This window comes from Brachypodium distachyon, chromosome 5 (assembly GCF_000005505.3).
Source record: "Brachypodium distachyon strain Bd21 chromosome 5, Brachypodium_distachyon_v3.0, whole genome shotgun sequence".
Taxonomy (NCBI): Eukaryota; Viridiplantae; Streptophyta; class Magnoliopsida; order Poales; family Poaceae; genus Brachypodium; species Brachypodium distachyon.
The window spans coordinates 7,433,066-7,453,944 of NC_016135.3; the positions used below are offsets into that span (position 1 = coordinate 7,433,066).

The following is a 20,879-nucleotide window of genomic DNA, read 5'->3' on the forward strand; positions in this document are numbered from 1 at the left end:
CTAATCAAAACCCAAGGCTTCTTAGGGGGCTCATGGGGTATATAAAGGAGGAGGGAGAGATATTTTCGTCCATCTGGAATAAGGAGTCCGAAATCCAACGCTATCTCTAACTTTCCTAACAAACTACAACTCTTTAGGAAACAGAAAAACAGATCCGTCAGCTTGTTTTGTCTGCCACGGTCAGCACGAGTCGAATCTATTGATGGGGCCAGATCCGTTGGAAAGGTCTTGTAATTACCTTTCCAACAAGTACTTGTTTGCTTGATTTGGACTCCGGATGCGGCCTGGGTGATTAAAACAAATTCGGGTCTCCTGACAGCTCGGACCCGAATCGGATTCAACTTTAATTCGTGATACCTTTCTCTAGCAAGCTCCGAATCAAGTGCCGTTTGATTTGTTAGAAAGTAGACTTGATAGGCTTCACTTTGAATCTCCCTTTGCAGGCTATCACTCTTCATCTTCACTTTGGACTTGTAAAGTTCAATAAGATGTCTACATAATAAGATTACACAAGATAGTAGCTCCGCCTCTTTGCAAGTAACATATTGAAAACATTTTGTAATTGAATTCACCTGATTATAATTGTTATTAGATACACCAACAATTAGGGTTCTAATGGTTGTATCCATGGTTAGCATGTCCATATCAGTAAACGACTGCCAGTTGAACGGCGAGTTCGTCGTTCAAGCCATCCAAAAACTTTCCGGCGTTTTGCATCTGTGTTGACGTCATCCGGGGCATAGCGTGACAACTTGTTGAAGGTCTCGATGTACTCTGACACGGTCCTGTTCCCTTGCCTTTAGCTTGTGGAATTCCCTCTTCTTCAAGCTCAGTACGCCTGCAGAGAAGTGGGCGGTGCGGAAGGCATCTTGGAACATTTCCCATGTGACCTCCTCCATGGGTGTAGTGATCTGATAAGTCTCCCACCAAGCTGCGGCAGGTCCTTCAAGCAAGTGAGCGGCAAATCTCACCTTGTCAGCTTCATTGCAGCCAACTGTCACTAGGCATTTGCTCACAGAACGGAGCCAATCATCAGCTAGAATCAGTTCCGGGGAGCTGGTGAATGTTGGTGTTCACAGCCTCAGAAACCTAGTTAGCATGTCCACTCGAGGTGGTGGATTGGGGTTCTGGTTGTTGTTGTTGTTGTTGTTCATCTGCTGGGTCAAAGCCTGCAGAATCTGGGTCTGTGCAGCTAGCAGTTGCTGCATGGTGGCGTTGTTGTTGTCCTGACCCTCCTCATTGTTGTCAGCATCGCGGCGAGTATCGCGTCTCGGCGGCATCTGTTTTGGGACAGCATAGATGAGAAAATAGATAGACAGGGTCTAAGGGAAACTAAGCCCCACAACACAGGCAATACAACAGTTCAAACACAATTATAACACAAGCATGACAATTCAATCATGAAACAAGTCCACTATAAAGCAAGCAAAAGCATTCACTAAGATTTTAACATCCAAAACAAATAGTTCACCAGGCATACCAGCCTAAACACAAGTAAAGAGTTGCAAGTAAACACACGAATCTACATTGCCATACCACAACGACGGCATGGTCAATGACTAACACGACAACGAATATAATATAGTAAATAGTCTGGCGGCTCTAAGCTGAAACTAAGGAAGTGAGAGGAAGTTGGTGTTCCCGGAGTTCTTCGCCCTGGAACGGGTGCGGGTGGCAGGTGTGTCCATCTCCTACGCCTCCGGAGGTTTCTCCTCCTGTGGCTCCATCTCCTCATCTTGAGGGGGTGGTGGAGCTTGTGCTGGTGCAGGGTTGGCGTTGTTGACCTGAACTTGGAGCTGATCATACTGAAGTTGCAGGAGATCCTTCTCATACATAATCTGCTCCATGATCGCGTGCATGTTCAGGATAACGTCTCCCCTGCGGTTCACCTCGTTTGTCTTCAGCGCCAGTTGACCTTGGAGTATCCCCACCTGGTCTTCAGCTATGTCCGCTCGGGTCATCTCGTTGTACAGACTCTTCCCCATGTCCACCATGTTCTGCTGCAGAGCTTGAAATTGAACATCCTCCATGTGCGGATCCTCGCCTAGGATCTCCGGTCCCACGGCATTCCTGCCAACAACTCGCCTTCCGAAGCTAAGGAAGACAGAGTCCGGAGGCAGTTCATCGTGGTACGCCTCGCACACACGAGCTATCGCATGTTGCATGGCGAACTGGAGTCCCAGCATGAAGTCGGGGTAGCGCACGGAGTAGGTGATGTCGGGCGTCAATGGAACAACAGTCTGTCCTCTGATCTCCGTGTCGATCTCCCAGCGGCGTGCGCCTCCCTGGGATCCCACTGGCTCAGCACATCCTCGGAAACAGGGTGTTGCCAGGTGTAGTGTCGTGCACAAAGTAGCAAGCTGTCTCCCAAACGGGATGTCATCGTCAATTGTCGGGTAATGGACGTGCGTGAAAGGTGGCTCATCTCCGAAATTTGGTGGACAAGTAGGTTGATGCATAAATGTAATAATGACAATATAAGGTGTATGTTATGCAAACATGACAAATAATTGTAACAGTCGAAAGCATGACATTGTAGTATGAGGTGTATATAAATGCATATAAAATCTGAAGATGCAAGTGGATGAAGTAAAACACAAGTAGTACATATGCATTGGACATTGGTATGATTGCAAGTGTATATGAATATGCATGTATCTCAATATGCAAATTTAGAGTGGGATGAAATGCATAGAACAATCATATGGTCTCTTTTGGTCTAATCCATGCTAGGGTCACGTTCCTACAGGCAACACAATGCTCTGATACCATCTGAAGCGACCGCTCCCGTATACGGATTCGATCTCTATGCTTTAGTGCTAATACCTGGATCGACTCACTAGCACACACAGGTTCAAGATGTAATATCATAGAACAAAGGTCTCAATATTAAAACGTATCATCCAGAATTAAAAAGGTACTTACAACTCGCATAACCTCACCGGTTAGCTGGAAATAAAACAACTGTTTAGCAGTGGAAAACGAAAGATACAAGGGCTCATCAACACCACGGTGAGAGCAAGTTAGAATGTAAGCCCGTAACCCAAACATGCAGAACGCACATCTTACTCGTCGTCGGAGCTTGCTGCATCATTAAACGATGCAGCCACTAGGGTCAATACATTGAATGTATTGGCAAGATTCACTAGGAGTTATATCAGAGCCTACCAAGTATATGCACAATGTGGCAAAGTGGGTTCAAGGATATTTGCATAAAAGCTTAGTTATTGAATCCTATCTTTTAATCAAATAGAATTTTATCACTATTGGACATGGGGTAGACACACCCATGCTCCAATTATCCTAGAGCACATTGAAGTGGATTCATCAAGTGCTCCGACCCTGTTCAACCATTCATTTTATTTAAGAAATTGGAATGAGTGAGACTTTCCTTACAGCCCCACATCTAGTTGCTCAAATTGTCCGTTGCCGGGGACACGGCTAAGTACTTAGTTTTGACGCTCTCGAGAGTTTGTACACATTCCCCACAAGAAACCGACGTGTTAGTCCCTTGTTGTCCTCAGGGTAGAGTAGCAACGGCATCGATTACGAGATTTTCAGAGGTAATTTCCTAAACCACGAGAGAATCACGCTCCCCCTACACGGCTACCTCAGTACAATTCCTCGGGTCTAGGTTCATACAACTTACTCTTGTCTCGCCAGAGCCCATATAGCATTGTGGTTGTACTGGAAGCTTCTAAATAGGAAACTAGTCCAGTCTCGGTTACCCTAGGTGGCATTTCACATTTGCAACGTAGGCGCTCCGCGAATCCACGGGAGAGACGTCCATGGACGATCCATTCCTGAATCCACAGGAACTCGACTCAGAGGGACCCATAGAAATGGACCTGACGCCGCTAATCCTCTAAATCTTCAAAGCAGCCCACTCAGCACGGTTCATTGAATTAATTGTTTTGCCTTACATCTAACAAAACATTTCATATCCAAAGGCATAACAATATCATAATGTAGTTATTTCCCCCACGATACTACCATAGCCTAGCATTCAACTACAATCGATGGCAATTTTGGTAGCAAAGTAATGGCGAGGGTAAACTAGACTACCTGGGATTTATAGCTAGAATAGAAGTACGAGTAATATTCGTAATGCATCTAATAAAACATCTAGTGCATAATAAAAATATTTAGGAGAATGATCAAAGTGAACTTGCCTTGTTCAAGGTTGTGGTAGTTCTCGCACTCTTCGCAACAACAAGGAATACACTCCACACAATCTAAAATAAAAGAAACATAGACACAATAAACACAACATTCAATACAAAAACCATGCCATGATGCATACAAAGGTTACCTCTAAAGTAAAAGTTTTGTTTCTGTTTTGAAAAGTCTTTCAAATGATTTGGACGGATTATACAACACCAAAGAGGTAATTAATATGCACGAAACAAGGGTAGGGTTTAAATTAAAAGATTGTGTGGTTTTTCAACAAAGAGCAAGATTTAAACCTGTATGCCATGATTGTTCACAAAATAATTTCTTTTCTGGTCCTAATGGACAGAGAACAAGTTTAACTAATTTTACAGCAAGATAACATACTCAAAACTATTTTGAAACAAATCGTTTGAATGTGAAACCATATTCAACCATTCTGTAAATAGCTTCTGTCTAATTTGTTCAAAACTGAAATTAGAAAGTGCCAAAATATTCTACACGTTGTGACGATTCCAGAAAGGTGCGGATCACAACTTTTGGACAAACGGTTTGAAAGATATGAGGCTTTGAAGTTGTAGGGGCCTTTCTGCAAAATTGCATTATCTAATTCGGCCGAAATAAAATTAAAAAAACTCTGCCACGTGGCAAAATCTGACTGGCCCGGTTCTATGGTTTTCGCCGGCTGCGGGGTGGCTCGCCGGCGTTGGCGCGGGCAGGCAGAACGGCGGCAGGGCGGCGCAGGCGGGGCGGCGGCGCGCGGTGGAGCGGCGGCGAGGGGCGGTGCGGAGCGGTGCGGCGGGGGCAGCGCCGCCGGGGCGGGGGCGCGCAGTGGAGCGGCGGCGAGGGGCGGTGCGGCACGGGCGGCGGGGCACGGGGGTGACGGCGGCGGCGCGTGGAGAGCGGCGGCGGCGCGGTGCGGACGCGGAGCGGCGCGGGTTGGGGCGCGGGAGGCAGAGGTGGCGCGCGCGGCGCGGCTCTCCGGCGGACGGCGTTGAGGAAGATGGCTGACGCGGGGACGGCTCGGTCGTCCAAACTCGAGGGCTAGCGCGTCACAGGGTTCGCTCGGGAAAGAGGAAGAAGGGGAGAGGATCGGCAGTGCGCGGGACTCACCGGAACAGCGTCGGCGGCGCGAGAATCGGCGGCGACCGAAGCTTTCTCCGGCGAGAAATCGGAGGGTAACCGGCGCGTAATCGAGCGGGGAAAGTGGGGGAATAGGAGGAGAAAAGGAAGAGCTTCGGGGTGACGCGCACAATTTTTGTCGCACCAGTGGCACCCGGGGTACCACCGCTGCGCGACGCGTGGGCCCCTCCCCCGGGTTCCCGGGAAAGTCTCATCCCGGAGAGCGCCGACGAGCTTCCCGGCAAGCTACCAGCCCGAAAGGGGCTCGCATGGCTTCAGGGAATATTCCAGCTTAAGCACCTCCCGGGAAGCTGCTTCCCGGGAGGAGGTTCCCGGGTGCGCTGGGCCCGGGTGCTTCCCGGGCCGACTTGCGGGGACTGGGGGTTCCCGGACGCGTGCCCCCGCCTCAGGTCGTGGGGCCCACTGGACAGCGCCGCACGCCCCCGGTCCCACCAAGGCAAGGAGTAAGGCGCGCGGCTCAGTAAACGAGCCGACTGACGGGTAGTTACCCGTCCGATCCAAGGAACAGTGGTTGTCCAAACCTAGAGGTTCGCACCCTGCGCACCCGGAGGCGTCCGGGGCCAGGGCGGGAAGCAGCCGTTCAGGAAACCGGTTGCCCCCCGTGCGAACCCTGGCTGAAGCCATCGTCGCCGCGCGCGTCATGGGGCGGTACGAGCCGCAGCAGGGCACCCCGGTGCACGAGACGTGGGGCGAGGAGTTGGAAGCGCTTCTCGCCCTGGCCGCCCAGCAGCCGCAAGGCGAGGGCGCCCCGGTAGGCTCCGGCCACGGGCCGAACTTAGAGCGCGAAGGCGCGCCGCCCGCCTCGCGACAGGGGGAGAACCCTCCCCCTGCTCAGCGAGGCCTGGTAGACGGGGGCCCGGAGGGGTCCTCGAATTCATCGCCCAACGTCCCGGGGGGCGATTCGCGTGGCATCTTGAATGCCCGACAACAGGAGGATCTGCGCCCGCTCTTGGAGCGCCGACGCAAGCGCGAGGTGGAGCCCGCGCCCACTGGAGCAAAAAGACGCTCCCATGGGCCCAGACGACGGCTGCACCGCGTAAGCGCAGCGGGAAACAACTCCTCGCTGCGGACTCGGGGGCTCCTGCGGCGAGGCCTGCGAAGAAGGCCTCGTCGGGGGAGAGTCTGGCGGGAAGCAGGGCGACGCGCCCCGCTGCCCTATCCACAACAACTCCCCCCACGACGCGCAGAGTTGCCGCGTCCTGCAAGGGATCAAGCAGCGGGGGGAGCAGCGCCACGAGGAGTGCAGCGCCGCCGGCGCCTGCTTCAATTGTGGCGACATCGGGCATCTCTCCCGAGATTGCCCGAAAGACCCCAGAGCGGGTCCGAGGCTGGCCGGCGGTGGTGCTAGCGGGGTTGAACCCCAAGGGGGGCGCAGCCAGCCCCTCGCTGCGCGGGAACGCCCTCCTCGGGGGCGTGACAGGGCGCGCGCCGAGGAGCAGCGCGAGCCCGACTATACCGGCGGCGACGAGCCGAGCTTCCAGGAGCCTCGTGGCGTCGCCTGCATCCATGGGGGAGCTTACGCACTCCCATCCCACGCCGCGGTGAAGCGCCTCACCCGCGACATGTGCGCGCTGTTGCCGGATGCAGAACCGCAGCAGCCGTTGAGGTGGTCGCATGTGCCGATCACCTTCAGCGCTGATGATCACCCGGTGCGACAGTTGGGTTCGGGGGTAATACCCTTCGTCGTCTCGCCGATCATTAGCAATATGACGGTGACCAAGGTGCTGGTGGACAACGGAGCGGGGCTTAACCTCCTGTCCGCCAGGCTAGTGGAAAAGCTCCAGCGGCCGATGGAGCGGCTGAAGCCCACCGAACGGTTCCGAGGGGTGAACCCCGGGATCGTGCGCCCGCTGGGACGCATCACGCTGCCGGTCACCTTCGGGTCCCGGGAAGCGTTCAGGACCGAGCACATAGTGTTCGACGTGGCACATACCCCGTTGCCTACAACGGGATCCTTGGTCGGCCGGCGCTGATCAAGTTTATGGCGGCTACGCATTGCGCCTACGGCGTGATGAAGATGCCGTCTGTCTACGGAGTCCTTTCCATCGGGTGCGATCTCAAAGACGCAGCTTGTTGCCTTGGCGAGGTCGTCCGGGCCGCTGCTGCAACTGACGCCGGCGACGAAGGTGTTGTCGAAGACGACGCCTTGCCGGGTGACGCCCCAGCAACGAAGAAGGCCCGCGCCACCCCGCAAGGGCTAGCCGGAGCCGGGGGAGGCGCAGGCTCGAGCTCGCGCCCCGGCAAGGGGCAGGGACTCCGGGAGGAGGCCGCCAAAGTGAAGAAGCTGCCCCTCCAAGCCGGCGACAAGGAGCGCACCGTTACCGTCGGTGCGAACCTGACCGCCGAATAGGAAAGCGCCCTCATCACCTTCCTCCGGGAAAACGCCGACGTGTTCGCCTGGGAACCGTCAGACCTTCCCGGAGTCCCCAGGGAGGTGATTGAGTATCGGCTCGCGGTGCGCCTGGATGCGCACCCCGTCAAGCAGAAGATCTGGCGGCAGGCACAAGAGCGGAAAGATTTCATCAAGCAAGAGGTGGGCAAGCTCAGGGCTGCCGGGGCGATCAAGGAAGTTTTGTACCCCACTTGGCTGGCTAACCCTGTAGTAGTGCCCAAAGCGGGGAATAAGCTTCGCATGTGCGTAGATTTTACCGATCTTAATCGTGCATGCCCCAAGGATCCCTTCCCTGTACCCCGTATCGACCAGATAGTTGATTCTACCGCTGGTTGTGACCTGTTGAGTTTTCTGGATGCTTTCTCCGACTACCATCAAATCAAGATGGTGGTCGAGGATCAGGAAAAGACAGCGTTTATCACCCCGGTTGGCTGCTACTGCTATACATGCATGCCTTTCGGGTTGAAGAACGCGGGCTCCACATTCCAGCGCGCCCTGTGAGAATGTTTGGGGGCCCAGCTAGGCCGCAACGCGGAGGCCTACATGGATGACATCATCATCAAATCGAAGCGTAGGGACTCGCTGATTGATGACCTGCTTGAGACATTTGAGAACCTCCGTAGGATCAAGCTCAAGCTGAACCTGGATAAGTGCACCTTCGGTGTCAACTCTGGGCAGCTTCTGGGTTTCTTGGTTTCACACCGGGGGATACAGGCCAACCCGACCAAAATAGAAGCCATCGAGACGATGGAGGCCCCCCGCAAGGTGAAAGATGGCCAACGCCTCAACGGCTGCGTTCCCGCACTGGGATGCTTCATCTCCAGGCTGGGCGAGCGTGCCCTGCCTTTCTTCTGGGTAATGAAGAAGAAGGGTCCAGTCGACTGGACTCCCGAGGCCGAGGCGGCGCCCAGGAACTCAACGATACCTGAGGTCACCGCCCATCCAAGTCGCCCGCAAGTTGGGCGAGCCGCTGCTACTCTACCTAGCGGCAAATGACCAGGTGGTCAGCTCAGTGCTGGTTGCCGAGAGGGAGGAAGACGTCCCGGGGATTGGGGCTGCGGGGCAAGGGGCTGAGCAGCCTCCGGCAACCACCTCAAACCCGGGGACCACCCCCGAGACGGCAACCCCGGCGCCGCGGAAGCGGTTGGTGCAACGCCCGGTATACTTCGTTAGTACGGTGCTGCGCGACGCGCGGGCAAGGTACCCGCAAGTACAAAAGCTCCTTCTGGGGATTCTCCTTGCGTCCCGCACGCTGCGCCACTACTTCCAGGCGCACCGCGTCACGGTGGTGTCCGGGTTCTGCCTCGAGCGGACCCTCACCAACCGTGAAGCCACCGGGAGGGTGGCCGAATGGAGGATGGAGCTGTCGGATTTTGACCTCCACTTCGCCAACTCCAAAAGCATCAAGAGCACGGCCTTGGCGGACTTCGTCGCGGAGTGGACGTCCACGGGCGTAGAAGAAAGTGAGTCGGAGACCGGCCTTCCCGGCAAGCTGGACCAGGGCCACTGGGTCCTCTACTTCGACGGTGCGTTCAGTCTCCAGGGAGCGGGGGCCGGGGTCGTCATCGAGTCGCCGACAGGGGACCAGCTGCGGTTCGCCGTTCAACTCGACTTCGCTAACTCCACCAACAACACGGCGGAGTACGAAGGTCTGCTTACCGGGTTGCGGGCAGTGATCGCCCTCGACATTAAGCGCCTGGTTGTTCGCGGCGATTCCCAGCTTGTGATCCACCAGGTGAACAAGGACTACGATTGCCCTCAAATGGCGTCGTACGTGGAAGAGGTCCGCAAGCTAGAACGGAAGTTCAAGGGTTTTGCACTTCGAGCACGTCAAGCGGAAGGACAACTTCGCTGCTGACGAGCTGGCCAAGATGGCAGCAGAGCGCCGGAAGCCTCCATCGGGGGTGTTCTGCCAGAAGCAACTGGCTCCTTCAGTCGCCCCCCAGCTGGCTGCCAGGGACGCCCCTCCGGCAACCGAAGGAACCCCTGCAGCAGCAGGGGTACATGCCGCTGATGTGACGGCATGCGTTGGCGGGGAGATTCCTCCCTGGGCGGAAGAGATGGCCCGCTATTTGAAACTGGAGGCTCTCTCGGAGGATGACTTCGCCGCGGAGCGTGTAGCACGGCAAGCCAAGATGTACACTGTGATAGATGGCAGCATCTACCGCAGGCGCGTGAATGGTGTCAAACTCATCTGCGTGCCGCAGGAAGAAGGGTGTGCACCGTTGGAGGACATACATCGAGGCACATGTTCACACCATGTGGCCTCCCGGGCTTTGGCCGGCAAGGTTTTCCGGCATGGCTTCTACTGGCCCACGGCCCTGGCCGACGCAGAGCGGCTGGTGAGGACGTGCGAAGCGTGCCAGTTCCACTCGAAGAAGAGCAACCAACCAGCCCAGGCCCTGCATGTCATCCCGTCGTCATGGCCGTTCGCGGTCTGGGGGCTGGACATCGTCGGCAAGCTCAAGGGCGGTTGGCGGTTACGAATACTTGTTTGTGGCCATCGACAAGTTCTCCAAATGAGTGGAGGTAGAACCAGTGCGCAAAGTGACCGCCCAGGCGGCCATCAAGTTTTTTAAGGGCATTGGGTGCCGGTTTTGTGTTCCTAACAGCATCATCACCGACAACAACACGCAATTCACGAGCGCGGCGTTTCACGCCTACTGCGAAGACATGGGCACTAAGCTGCGGTTCGCGTCCGTCGCTCACCCGAGGAGCAACGGACAGACGGAGCGAGCCAACGCAGAGGTTCTGGCGGGGCTCAAGACGAGAACCTTTGACAAGCTCAAAGGCCACGGGAAGCACTGGATCGAAGAACTCCAGCCCGTGCTGTGGTCCATCCGGACCACACCTAGTCGGGCAACGGGCGAAACTCCTTTCGCCCTTGTCTACGGGGCAGAAGCGGTGCTGCCCCTCGAGCTCAAGTACGGATCTCTCCGAGTACGCGCGTACGGCGACACCAGCCAACACGAGCAAAGGGTTGACGATCTAAACTTCATCGAAGAGCTTCAATGCCGGGCTGCTATGCGAGCCGCGCGCTACCAGCAGGCATTCCGTCGTTATCACGACAGACGAGTCCGTCCCCGGGGGCTCGAGAATGGAGACCTTGTCTTTCGCCGGATACAAGGAACGAAGGCCGGGAACAAGTTGACTCCAAAATGGAAAGGCCCCTTCCGGGTAGTGCAGGTGACCAGGCCGGGGGCTGTCCGCCTGGAAACCGAAGACGGCTTGCCGGCGCCCAATAGCTGGAATATTGAACACTTGCGCAAGTTCTACCCGTGAAGCGGCGGAGCCCGACCCTCAGGTGATGCCTCCGATGCATACCTCTCGAACTAGTGTAACTGGGCAGCCCCCGTGTGTAAACCGCTAGTTGATTGTGAATAAAGATAAGTGTTTCACCCCTGAGCTTTGTTTTTGCCTTGTTCATTCGCGTGTTTTCCCCCTCTTGCCTCCTACTTTAAGTGCACAAAGATGTCTTTCCATACTTGCTTGTGACCAAGGGGCTGCCGTGCCCCTGAAACAAAAACCCGTTGCCGGATCGTTCCGGCACGGGCCATGCCGTTGGCGGGTTGCCTGCGACGTGCATCACTGGACATGCCGTTGGCGGGTTTCCCGCAAGGTGCATCACGGGGCATGCCGTTGGCGGGTTTCCCGCAACGTGCATCACCGGGCATGCCGTTGCCGGGCTTCCTGCGACGTGCATCACTGGTCGTGCCATTGGCGGGCTTCCCGCAACGTGCATCACTAGGCGTGCAGTTGCTCGGCCCCCGCAGCATGCACCGCGCAGTCGCTGCGCCTAGGAAAGGAAATGCTCGCATCCAAGTTTGGCATCGACCCCTTTGTGCCGGGGGCTGGGAAGCAGGAGAGATTTATCTGTTTTACCTGTGTTACTTGTTTTCGTAAGTTTCGAAGATTTTTGCAGGACCTCGGACCTGGTAAGAGTCTAACCTGCAGGAAAGGGAGGAATCTTGTACACTGTGGTGCCCGTGAGCTGCCCACGGGTCGCACCATACGCCGGTGCCTTGTGGTGAGGGAGGTCCACAACACAAGGGGTTCATCGCACTCCGAGGCTTCTGAGTTGACGGCTTGCCGCCACGTGTGCCGCGGTTACCCGGTAAGCATGGCGCGGTGGCAAGCCTACCTCCCGCGTCTATAAAAGGCGCGCCCCAGCTATGGAATGGCTTAGAGCGAAGCCGGGTTCGGGGGGTGGTGCATCACCCCATCGAGCCCACCCCGAGGGGCGCCACAGAGGCACGATGGTAGTGCATGCCATCGGCGTCCCGCGCCGACGGGTGCACTGCCGTTGTGCCCCTGCTGCGCTTCCTCAAAGGGGCGGTTCCTGGGCGAGGGTCGCCGCAGAGGCACTGTGGTGGTGCATCCCATCAGCGTCCGGCGTCGACGGGGTGCATTGCCACAGTGCCCTTGTCGCCCCCCTCCGTAGGACACCTCCGCAAGGAGCAGGGGCTGCCGCGGAGACACTATGGTAGTGCATGCCATCCGGCCTTGTGCCGACGGGTGCACTATCATGGGGACCTGGCCGCATTCCCTTTGAGAGAGCCTTTTTCGGGCGCTTTTAGCGGCGCCGTACATGGGGCAGCGAAGGGACGCGGGCCCGCAACTGATCGGGGGCCCACGCGTCGGTTAAGGGCATAGCCCAGCAACCGACTAGGGGGAGACCCTTCCGGGAACAGGTGATGCCGGCCCACGCCCGGGGGCTACTGTCGCACCAGTGGCACCCGGGGTACCACCGCTGCGCGACGCGTGGGCCCCTCCCCCGGGTTCCCGGGAAGGTCTCATCCTGGGAAGCGCTGACGAGCTTCCCAGCAAGCTACCAGCCCGACAGGGGCTAGCGGGGCTTCGGGGAATATTCCCGCTTAGGCACCTCCCGGGAAGCTGCTTCCCGGGAGGAGGTTCCCGAGTGCGCTGGGCCCGGGTGCTTCCCGGGCCGACTTGCGGGGACTGGGGGTTCCCGGACGCGTGCCCCCGCCTCGGGTCGTGGGGCCCACTGAACAGCGCCGCACGGGCGCGTGGCGGGCACGGAACGCGTGGTCCCACCAAGGCAAGGAGTAAGGCGCGCGGCTCAGTAAATGAGCCGACCGACGGGTAGTTACCCGTCCGATCGAAGGAACAGTGGTTGTCCAATCTTGCCCTAGGGTCTTAGGCCCCTTGTAGCGGAGGTGGCACCCATGCATGCCACCAGCTCACCGGGAGGAGTTGCGTGTCTCCCCGTTGGACACTTGTAGCCCATGCACCGTGGCACCTGTGGCATCCCCTTGTGTATAAAAGGAGGACCCATGCCAACGGTCAAGGGGGTTAGACGGTTGACGGGTCAGACAGTTGGGAGGGTAGTGAGTTGGTTAATTGGTTCCGGTGGACAGCAAGCAGAGAATAGTAAGCAGTACATAGCCATTGAGAGAAAGCCCGGGAACTGGCTCGGCAAAAACTTGTAAATGCTTGATCCGCAATCAATATCAGTTCAGACAGGCAGGACATAGGGTTTTACACCTCCGGGTGGCCAGAACCTGGGTAAAAAACGGGTGTGCATTTGTTTTGGTACTAGCAAGCCCACTTGGCACTTGGTCTCACCGGCCCCATAGGGCCTCATCGGCCGTGCCGGCGATAACCGGGTCTCCGCCCCAGACGCCCCTACCGAACCTAAAAGGGGGACGTGGCTGCACGCCCCCGGTGTCGGAGCACGGAGCGACGACACTTTTGAAGATTGAGGTCGTGGGCGAGTGGAACTCGGAGTGGAGCCGTGGGCGTCGTGGACTCGGGCGCGAGTGGAGAAATCGGACGGAGGTTGAAGAAGGGTGGCTGGGTCCACCTGTCAGGGGCTGCGGGCGGTCCGCTGAGCCGGTCGGTCCGGTCTGGTTTTCTTCGGTTTTTCCTTTTCTTTTATCTATTTTCTGTTTTTGAACCTCAAAATTGATTCGAAGCTCCAAGTCCCTCCAAATAAAATCCAGCAAAATTTGTATAATCATATTTTTCATATGATCTAACTTTTGGAACAAGAATTTCCTCAAAATAAAATATTTAAAAATACATTTGCCTATAAAATGGCTTTTAGGGCCCTTACGCTATCGAAACAAATTATTTTTCGAAATACTTTCAAAAGCTAATTTATGGGATAGCTTTATATATGGATTAAGTCCCTTTTTTAACCTAATACCCTCATGGGTTAAATTGCAAAAACTCAAAAGCAAGATTAAAGCCCAAAATCAAATAAAGGCATTTTTGCAAAAGGGTTTTCTGGCAAAAAAAAATTACGGTTTTGAAAGTGATCAAATGCAAAGGTGACATGATGCTTATGATACGCAATGCATATGAAGGGTTTTGAAAATTGGGATGTTACATACATATGCATTGCATCCATAAGCATCATGCCACAATTGCATGTTTGAATTCAAATTTGAATCTCAAAAGGCTTTAAAAGATTTTATTTCAATTTAAACCCTAGGGTTTTCACCCATTTGAGCTTCGGATCTTCACACCAATAAGGTTTATTTATAAAAGGGGTTTATTGCATATATAAGCTATCCCATATTTTTTGGATATTTTTTGGAGTTGGAAAACTATTTTATTTAAATAGTTATCTAGCCCTAAAGGCATTTATAGGGCAAATGTATTTTTTTTATATTTTATTTTGAGGGCAAATTACTCCCAAAAGTTGTATCATGATAGAACATGATTTTACAAATTTTCTGCAATTTATTTGGTCCAATTTGGAGTTCAAAATCAAAAGTTATCAAAGAAATTAGAAAAAGGGAAAAAGAAAAGAAAAAAAAAGGGAAAACCGGACCGGTCCGACCGCTTGGGCCGAACCGGCCCAGAACCGCCCTAGCCGAACCGGTCCGCGCGCGCGCGCCCGCAGTCACTCACAGGTGGGGCCCACCTGTCAGCTGCTTCGTCTCGCCGAAGGAAAGCTCCGCCATGTCCGCGCCGCCTGCCGTTTTCGCCGCCGCGCCGTCTCCGCCGAGATCTCCACCTCCCGTGCCTCCCGCGCCTCGCCGCTCGCGTCCCTATAAAGCCAGCGCGCCCCTCTCTCTTTCCCCTCTCTTGCCCCCTCGTCTCTTCGCGACCACGCCGCCGAATTGCTCGCCGGAGTTCGCCCGCACCGCCGCTTGTTTTGGTCGCCGCCAATGAACCCTAAGGGTAAGCTCCGCCATCTTCCGCCCCCTCTTCTTCTTCATCTCCGTGCGCTCCTTTTGATGCGCTTCCCCTTCGTGTTTCATCCACCGCAGGCCGTTGCTGTCGCCGCCCGGAGCTCCGCCGCCTGGACCCCGCCTCGCCTCGATGAAGCGACCGCCCCCTTTCCAGGGTTCGATCTCTGTGCTTATTTGTGCTAGTCCCTGGATCGACTCACTAGCACATACAGTTCAACATGTAATACCAAGATACAAAGGTCAAAAGTACTTTATGACATCGTATCATCCGGAACTTAAATTATACTTACAAACTTGCATGACCTCCTAGGCCAGCATAAGCAAATATTGTTTCAAAACCATGATAACATTTTATCACAAAACTGCAACGGAAAGGTAGAGCAAAATGGCCTCATCTACTCTCAGAGGAGAGAGCATGATGGAATGTAAGCACATGACCCAAATAACATCGACGAACCTCACTCTTCGTCAGTTTCACCTGCAATATTAATTGCAGCCACTACGTGGTCAATACATTCGAATGTATTGGCAAGTTCACCTGGAAGTTATAACAGATCCTACCAAGTATATGCAATTGAGGTATAGTGGGGTTCAGGTTTTATGGCGTGGTAGCAAAACATAGTTTATCTAACTACAAAGAATGATGCATTATTGTTAAGCAATGGACACGGGGTAGAAACACCCATGCTCCTATTAACCTAGAGCACATTGAGTAGAAACATCAATTGCCCCTACCCTTTTCAAACCATTCATTTTATTTAAGAAGTTGGAATGAGTGAGACCTTCCTTACAGCCCCAATATCTAGTTGCTCATAATTGTCATTAACCGGAAACACGGCTAAGTACTTAGTTTGACACTCGAGAGAGGTTGTACACATTCCCCACAAGGAATCGACGTGTTAATCTCTTGTTGTCCTCCCGGGGGAGTAGCAACGGCATCGACTTCTAGAATTTGCAGAACATGTTTGCCCAGACCACCTGAGGAACCCGCGCTCCCACCTACACAACTACCTAAGTACAATCCCTCGGATCTGGGTTCACATTTCTTACTCCATCCAGCCAGAGCCCATTTAGCTTGTGGTTGTACTGGAACCTACTAAACAGGAAACTAGTCCAGTCTCAGATACCCCAGGTGGCATTCCACATTTGCGACGCAAGCGCTCCCCGAATCCACGGAAGAGACGTCCATGGACGATCCATCTCTGAATCCATGGAGACTCGACTCAGAGGGACCCATAGAAATGGACCTGACGTCGCATAACATCTCAAAATCTCAAAGCAGTCCACCTAGGAATGGTTCATTAGGGTTGTTTTGCCAAGTTTCCAAAATCACTCCACATCTTCATTTCATAGTGATTGAGATTCCCTCCCACGTTTACTAACATAGCATGGCTAAGCAATACTAATCACGATGGCTCTTGGTGGAGGATTAAGGGCAAAGGTAACCCTATAGCTAGTAGGTCAATCATAGCTAGCATAAGTACGAGTAACAGTCCTATCAATGCATTTATACAAACAACTCTAATGCATAAGTATTTTAATATTAAAATAGTAATAGGATATGATCAAAGTGAACTTGCCTTGGTAGTAGTTGGAGTTCAAACACTCGTCACAATCGCAAGGTTCGCTCTCTGAGAATACTATACAATCAAACAAACATACACATACATAAACACACAATTCAAACATGACAAAAGAATGTATGCTATGATGCGATGCAAACATGTGACATGATTGGGTTTATTTTATTCGGGTAATCTACTGATCTTAAGCATTAGCAATTAAAAGAATTGCATTAGGATTTTTAGACAAAGGCAAAAACAAACTATTAAAACCATAAATAAGGTTCTAATGGCATCTGCCAAATAATTTAATTCAAAATATTTATTTCCCTGTCCCATTGGACAGGGGATAATAAAAAAAAATTGGGCACTGGTTTCATTCAAAAAAGACTTATAAATAATTAGTTATTATTTAAAAGGTATTAAACTCTATTATGTAATTTGAATGTGATTCAAAATTTAAAATTTGAAATTGGACACTGCCAAAAGATTCTACATTTCCTAAGGATTCCAAAAAGGTGTGGTTCATTAAATTTGGCCAAACAGATCAAAAGATATGATCATTTGAAGTTACAGGGGTTTTTCTGCAAAAGTGCCATTTAATTAATCCCGGGGGATTAAAATTACATTTTTCATTTTATTTAAAGCGCCACATGTCAGCATCTAATAGGCGCATACCGGTTCCTTTAATAAGGAATAAAATGTTCTAATCTCGACCGTTGATCCAGATCCAACGGCCGAGATTGGAGATGGAGCTCACCGGCGAGTTCTAGGCTTCCGGCGGCGGTGCGGGCTCCGGCGGCGGCGGCGCGGGGTGCTCCGGCGAGGCTGGCAACGCGGGGATGGCCGGGGACGTTGCGGCGTGGCACGGCGGAGACGGGGACGGGGTCGACGCGGCTTCGGGAGGTCGGAGGGCTTGCCTAGGACGGCGCGAAGACGGCGGCGCGGTCACCGGACTCCGGCGAGCTTCGGGACGGGTCGTCGGGGGTGCTGCAGGGCACAAAAACAAAGGCGGCGCGCGTCAGGAGATGCGCGAGAGCGAGGGAAACGAAGGAGCAAACGGCGACGAGGATGGCTCACCGAGACTTCGTCGGCGAGAGAGAAAGCGGCGGCGGCGCGGGCGAACTCTGGCGAGAAATTTCTTCGGCGTGGGCTCGTAATTGACTGGGGAAGCAAGGGGGATGAAGAGAGGAGGTCGTGGGGTTTAAATGGACGCGCTCGGGGCTGCAAAACGAAGGACGGGACGAGGAGATTGCGGCGGTGAGCGCGCGGCGGCGAAAACGGCAGGCAGTGCGGTGCACGCAGGCGCCTTCCAAACGAGGAAGACGACCCTGACAGGCGGGCCCCGCCAGTCAGCGGCTCGGTGCGGGCGCGCGCGTGGACCGCGCCGGTCGGTTCGGCTCGGGCGCGCGGAACTAGGCCGGTGCGGCCCATTTTGGCCGGGCCGGTCCGCTTTTCTCTTTTTTTTTTCTTTTAACCCTTTTCTTTTCTGTTTTTCTTATTTCTTTGATAAATTTTGATTTTGAACTCCAAATTGGTCCAAATAAATTTCAGAAACTTTGTAAAATCATGTTTTACCATGTGTCGCACCAGTGGCACCCGGGGTACCACCGCTGCGCGACGCGTGGGCCCCGTTCCCGAGTTCCCGGGAAGGTCTCATCCAGGGGAGCGTCTATGAGCTCCCCGGCAAGCTACCAGCCCGGAAGGGGCTAGCGGGGCTTCGGGGAATATTCCCGCCTCGGCACCTCCCGGGAAGCTGCTTCCCCGGAGGGGGTTCCCGGGTGCGTTGGGCCCGGGTGCTTCCCAGGGTCGACTTGCTGGACTGGGGGTTCCCAGGCGCGTGCCCCTGCCTCGAGCGTGGGGCCTAGTGGACAGCGCCACGCGGGCGCGTGGCGGGCGTGGGACACGCGGTCCCACCAAGGCAAGGAGTGAGGCGCATGGCTCAGTAAATGAGCCAACCGACGGGTAGTTACCCGTCCGATCAAAGGAACAGTGGTTGTCCAATCCTACCCTAGGGTTTTAGGGCCCTAGCAGCGGAGGTGGCACCCATGCACGCCACCAGCTCACCCGGGGGAGTTGTGTGCCTCCCCGCTGGACACTTGTAGCCCGGCACCGTGGCACCTCTGGCATCCCCTTAGTATAAAAGGAGAACCCATGCCAACGGTCAGGGGGTTCCGCATTTTTTTGGCTCAGTTTAGCAAGTGCGCTCAGCTCGCTCGGCAGAAGCTTAGTTGGCTCTAGTAGACAGCCAGCAGAGAGCAGTGAGGAGTACCTAGCCATTGAGAGAAAACCCGGGAGCTTGCCCGGCAACTGGTAAACATTTGATCCGCAATCAATATCAGCTCAGACAAGCAGGACGTAGGGTTTTACACCTCCGGGTGGCCCGAACCTGGGTAAAAACGTGCGTGCATCTGTTCTTGGATTAGCGCGCACCCCTAGCACTCCGTCTCGCCGGGCCCGCTGGCCCTCACCAGCCGTGCCGGCGATCGCCGGGTCTCTGCCCCAGATGCCCCTGCCGAACCTAAGAGGGGGGACGCCCCTACTGAACCTAAGAGGGGGACGTGGCCGCACGCCCCCGGTGTCGGAGCACCGAGCGACAACAGCGCGGGTGGCACTTGTGGCGCCATTGGTGCGGCGGAGCTGGCTCCTGCAGCCCCTCCGCTGCCGGCAGGATCTGCCGCTACTGCTCCTGACGATGGGGCTTGGGACAACGAGCCGGCCCCGTGTTGGCTCGCCCTTTGCGCCGCCGTCCGCCTCAACAGAGGCACGTCATCGTTGTCATCGTCATCATCCTCTTCTACCGCGCCATCACCGACCTCTTGGGACTCGCCGTCCCCGGAGCCTTTGCTGGCGCCAATGGAAGGTTCGTCGCGGACACTTGGATCCTCCGAGGTGGCAGAGTCCCAGTCCGAGTCTTCCTCCTCCTGTCCTTCCGTCGCTGGCTCCTTTCCAGTACGGATTCTGGGTTGCGGGGGAGGGCTGCCGGATGTGGGATCCTCCAAGATTTCCCATTCGTCGCAGAGTGGATAATTCCGAGCCCCAGGGTTCGGGATCCAGGCGTGGATTGCCACGGCCCCCGCCGGCAGCGGCTTGAAAGCTTCATCCTCACTGGTGATGCCCTTCACCCAGAGTTGGACCTCAGCCGGAGTCAGATCCGTGCGATGCAGCCGGGTACGGTCACCCTGCCCGTTGTACATCCACGCTAGGTGTGTGTGTCGCTCCAGGGGGGCTACGCGCCTCCCAATGTAGTTGTGTGCCACATCCATATCCAAGAGACCTACCTGCCGGAGCGCGAAGATCTTATCGCAGATGGGAGCCAGCTCGGCGTCCTGGCATCGCGATACGTCCAGTCCATAGCGCCCTTCGATGGCGCAATGGGCTCCTCGTAGAACTCCATGAGATCATCGGCGCGCTTCCAGCACCAGTCTCGACGCCACTCACTCTCAATCTTCTTCTTCCCCAACTCGATGAACTCGGCCCGCAATTTGTCGCGGAAGCAAAATACCACCCTCGAGGACAGCGGAGCACCCTTCTCCGTCCTAGGGCAGTAGTAGTGGCGGAACAGCGCCACTGACAGCATCACCCCCATGAATGCTTCACAGAGGTGTTGGAAGACCGCCAATGTGAAGGAGGTGGGGTGAACTTGTGAAGAAAGAACAAATGCGACGGCACGAACTCGGTAAGGATGAAGCGGACCCGGAAGTAGTGATCGTCGCGGTCCGCGCTGACGGGCAAGATCTGGGTCGGCCCAAACTCGCTGTGCTTCGTGGCGAGCGCTAGGGTCAACTTCTCCACGCCCTCGCCATTGTAGCCGGGCTTGAAGAAGGCGTACTTGGCCCTCTCTTCCTTCTCCCTCTTCTCCTTCTCCGTCAGCTCCTTCTTGCCAGCCTTTTCGCCCTTGCTGCCGGCGGGGGCCTTGGGGCGTTTGGGAGCTTTCGGAGCCATGGGGATGCGAGGGGAAGGTTTGGCTGGGACAAGGTGGCAAGAGAGCTCAAAGTGGAAACATAGGTGAAGTAATGGGCAAGGCTTTGCGCCGCCGGCCTTGAATAGTTATGAGAGGACGGAGGGTTGAACGGTCTCTCCCACGATCAGCAGTAAAGAGTCCTTAAAGCTGCAGTAAGGCAGAACAGGACATGCGACATGGCTCAAACTCCCCGTCAAGACGTGAGGAGCAGGGGCGCAATTCACGCTGCTGACCGTTTCACCCGAAAGGGTGGAACTGAATCAGCAGCCTACGCAGCCGGGTTCCGGGTTACACTGGAACCCACGCGTCGGTGAGGGCGTAGCCCGGCAACCGACCAAGGATGGCTCTACCCCGGGAACAACCCTTGCCGGCCCACGCCCGGGGGCTGTTGTCGCACCAGTGGCCTACGGGGTCCCCAGTGTTACTGGACGCGTGGGTCGCAGTGGCGGTTCCTGGAAAGGCAAGCAACCCGGGAAGGCGCAACC

At 54.9% G+C, this 20,879-nt stretch overlaps 1 protein-coding gene across 3 annotated transcripts in view; it reads right to left on the reverse strand.

Annotated features, from left to right (window-relative positions):
- Positions 1-533: 533 nt before the first annotated feature.
- Positions 534-20,879, reverse strand: part of LOC106865572 — a 30,494-nt gene continuing 10,148 nt past the window's right edge. Inside the window, exons 6-7 of one of the 3 annotated variants that reach the window (XM_024455449.1) lie at positions 4,173-4,235; positions 534-1,280 (exon numbers count right to left, since the gene is read on the reverse strand). In XM_024455449.1, coding sequence (XP_024311217.1) covers positions 4,178-4,235 — 58 coding nt within the window. In that variant the 3' untranslated portion in view covers positions 534-1,280; positions 4,173-4,177. Of the gene's footprint in view, positions 1,281-4,172; positions 4,236-16,450; positions 16,509-20,879 lie in introns of those variants that run through there. The other 2 variants (XM_024455448.1, XM_024455450.1) reach the window with 2 other exon arrangements.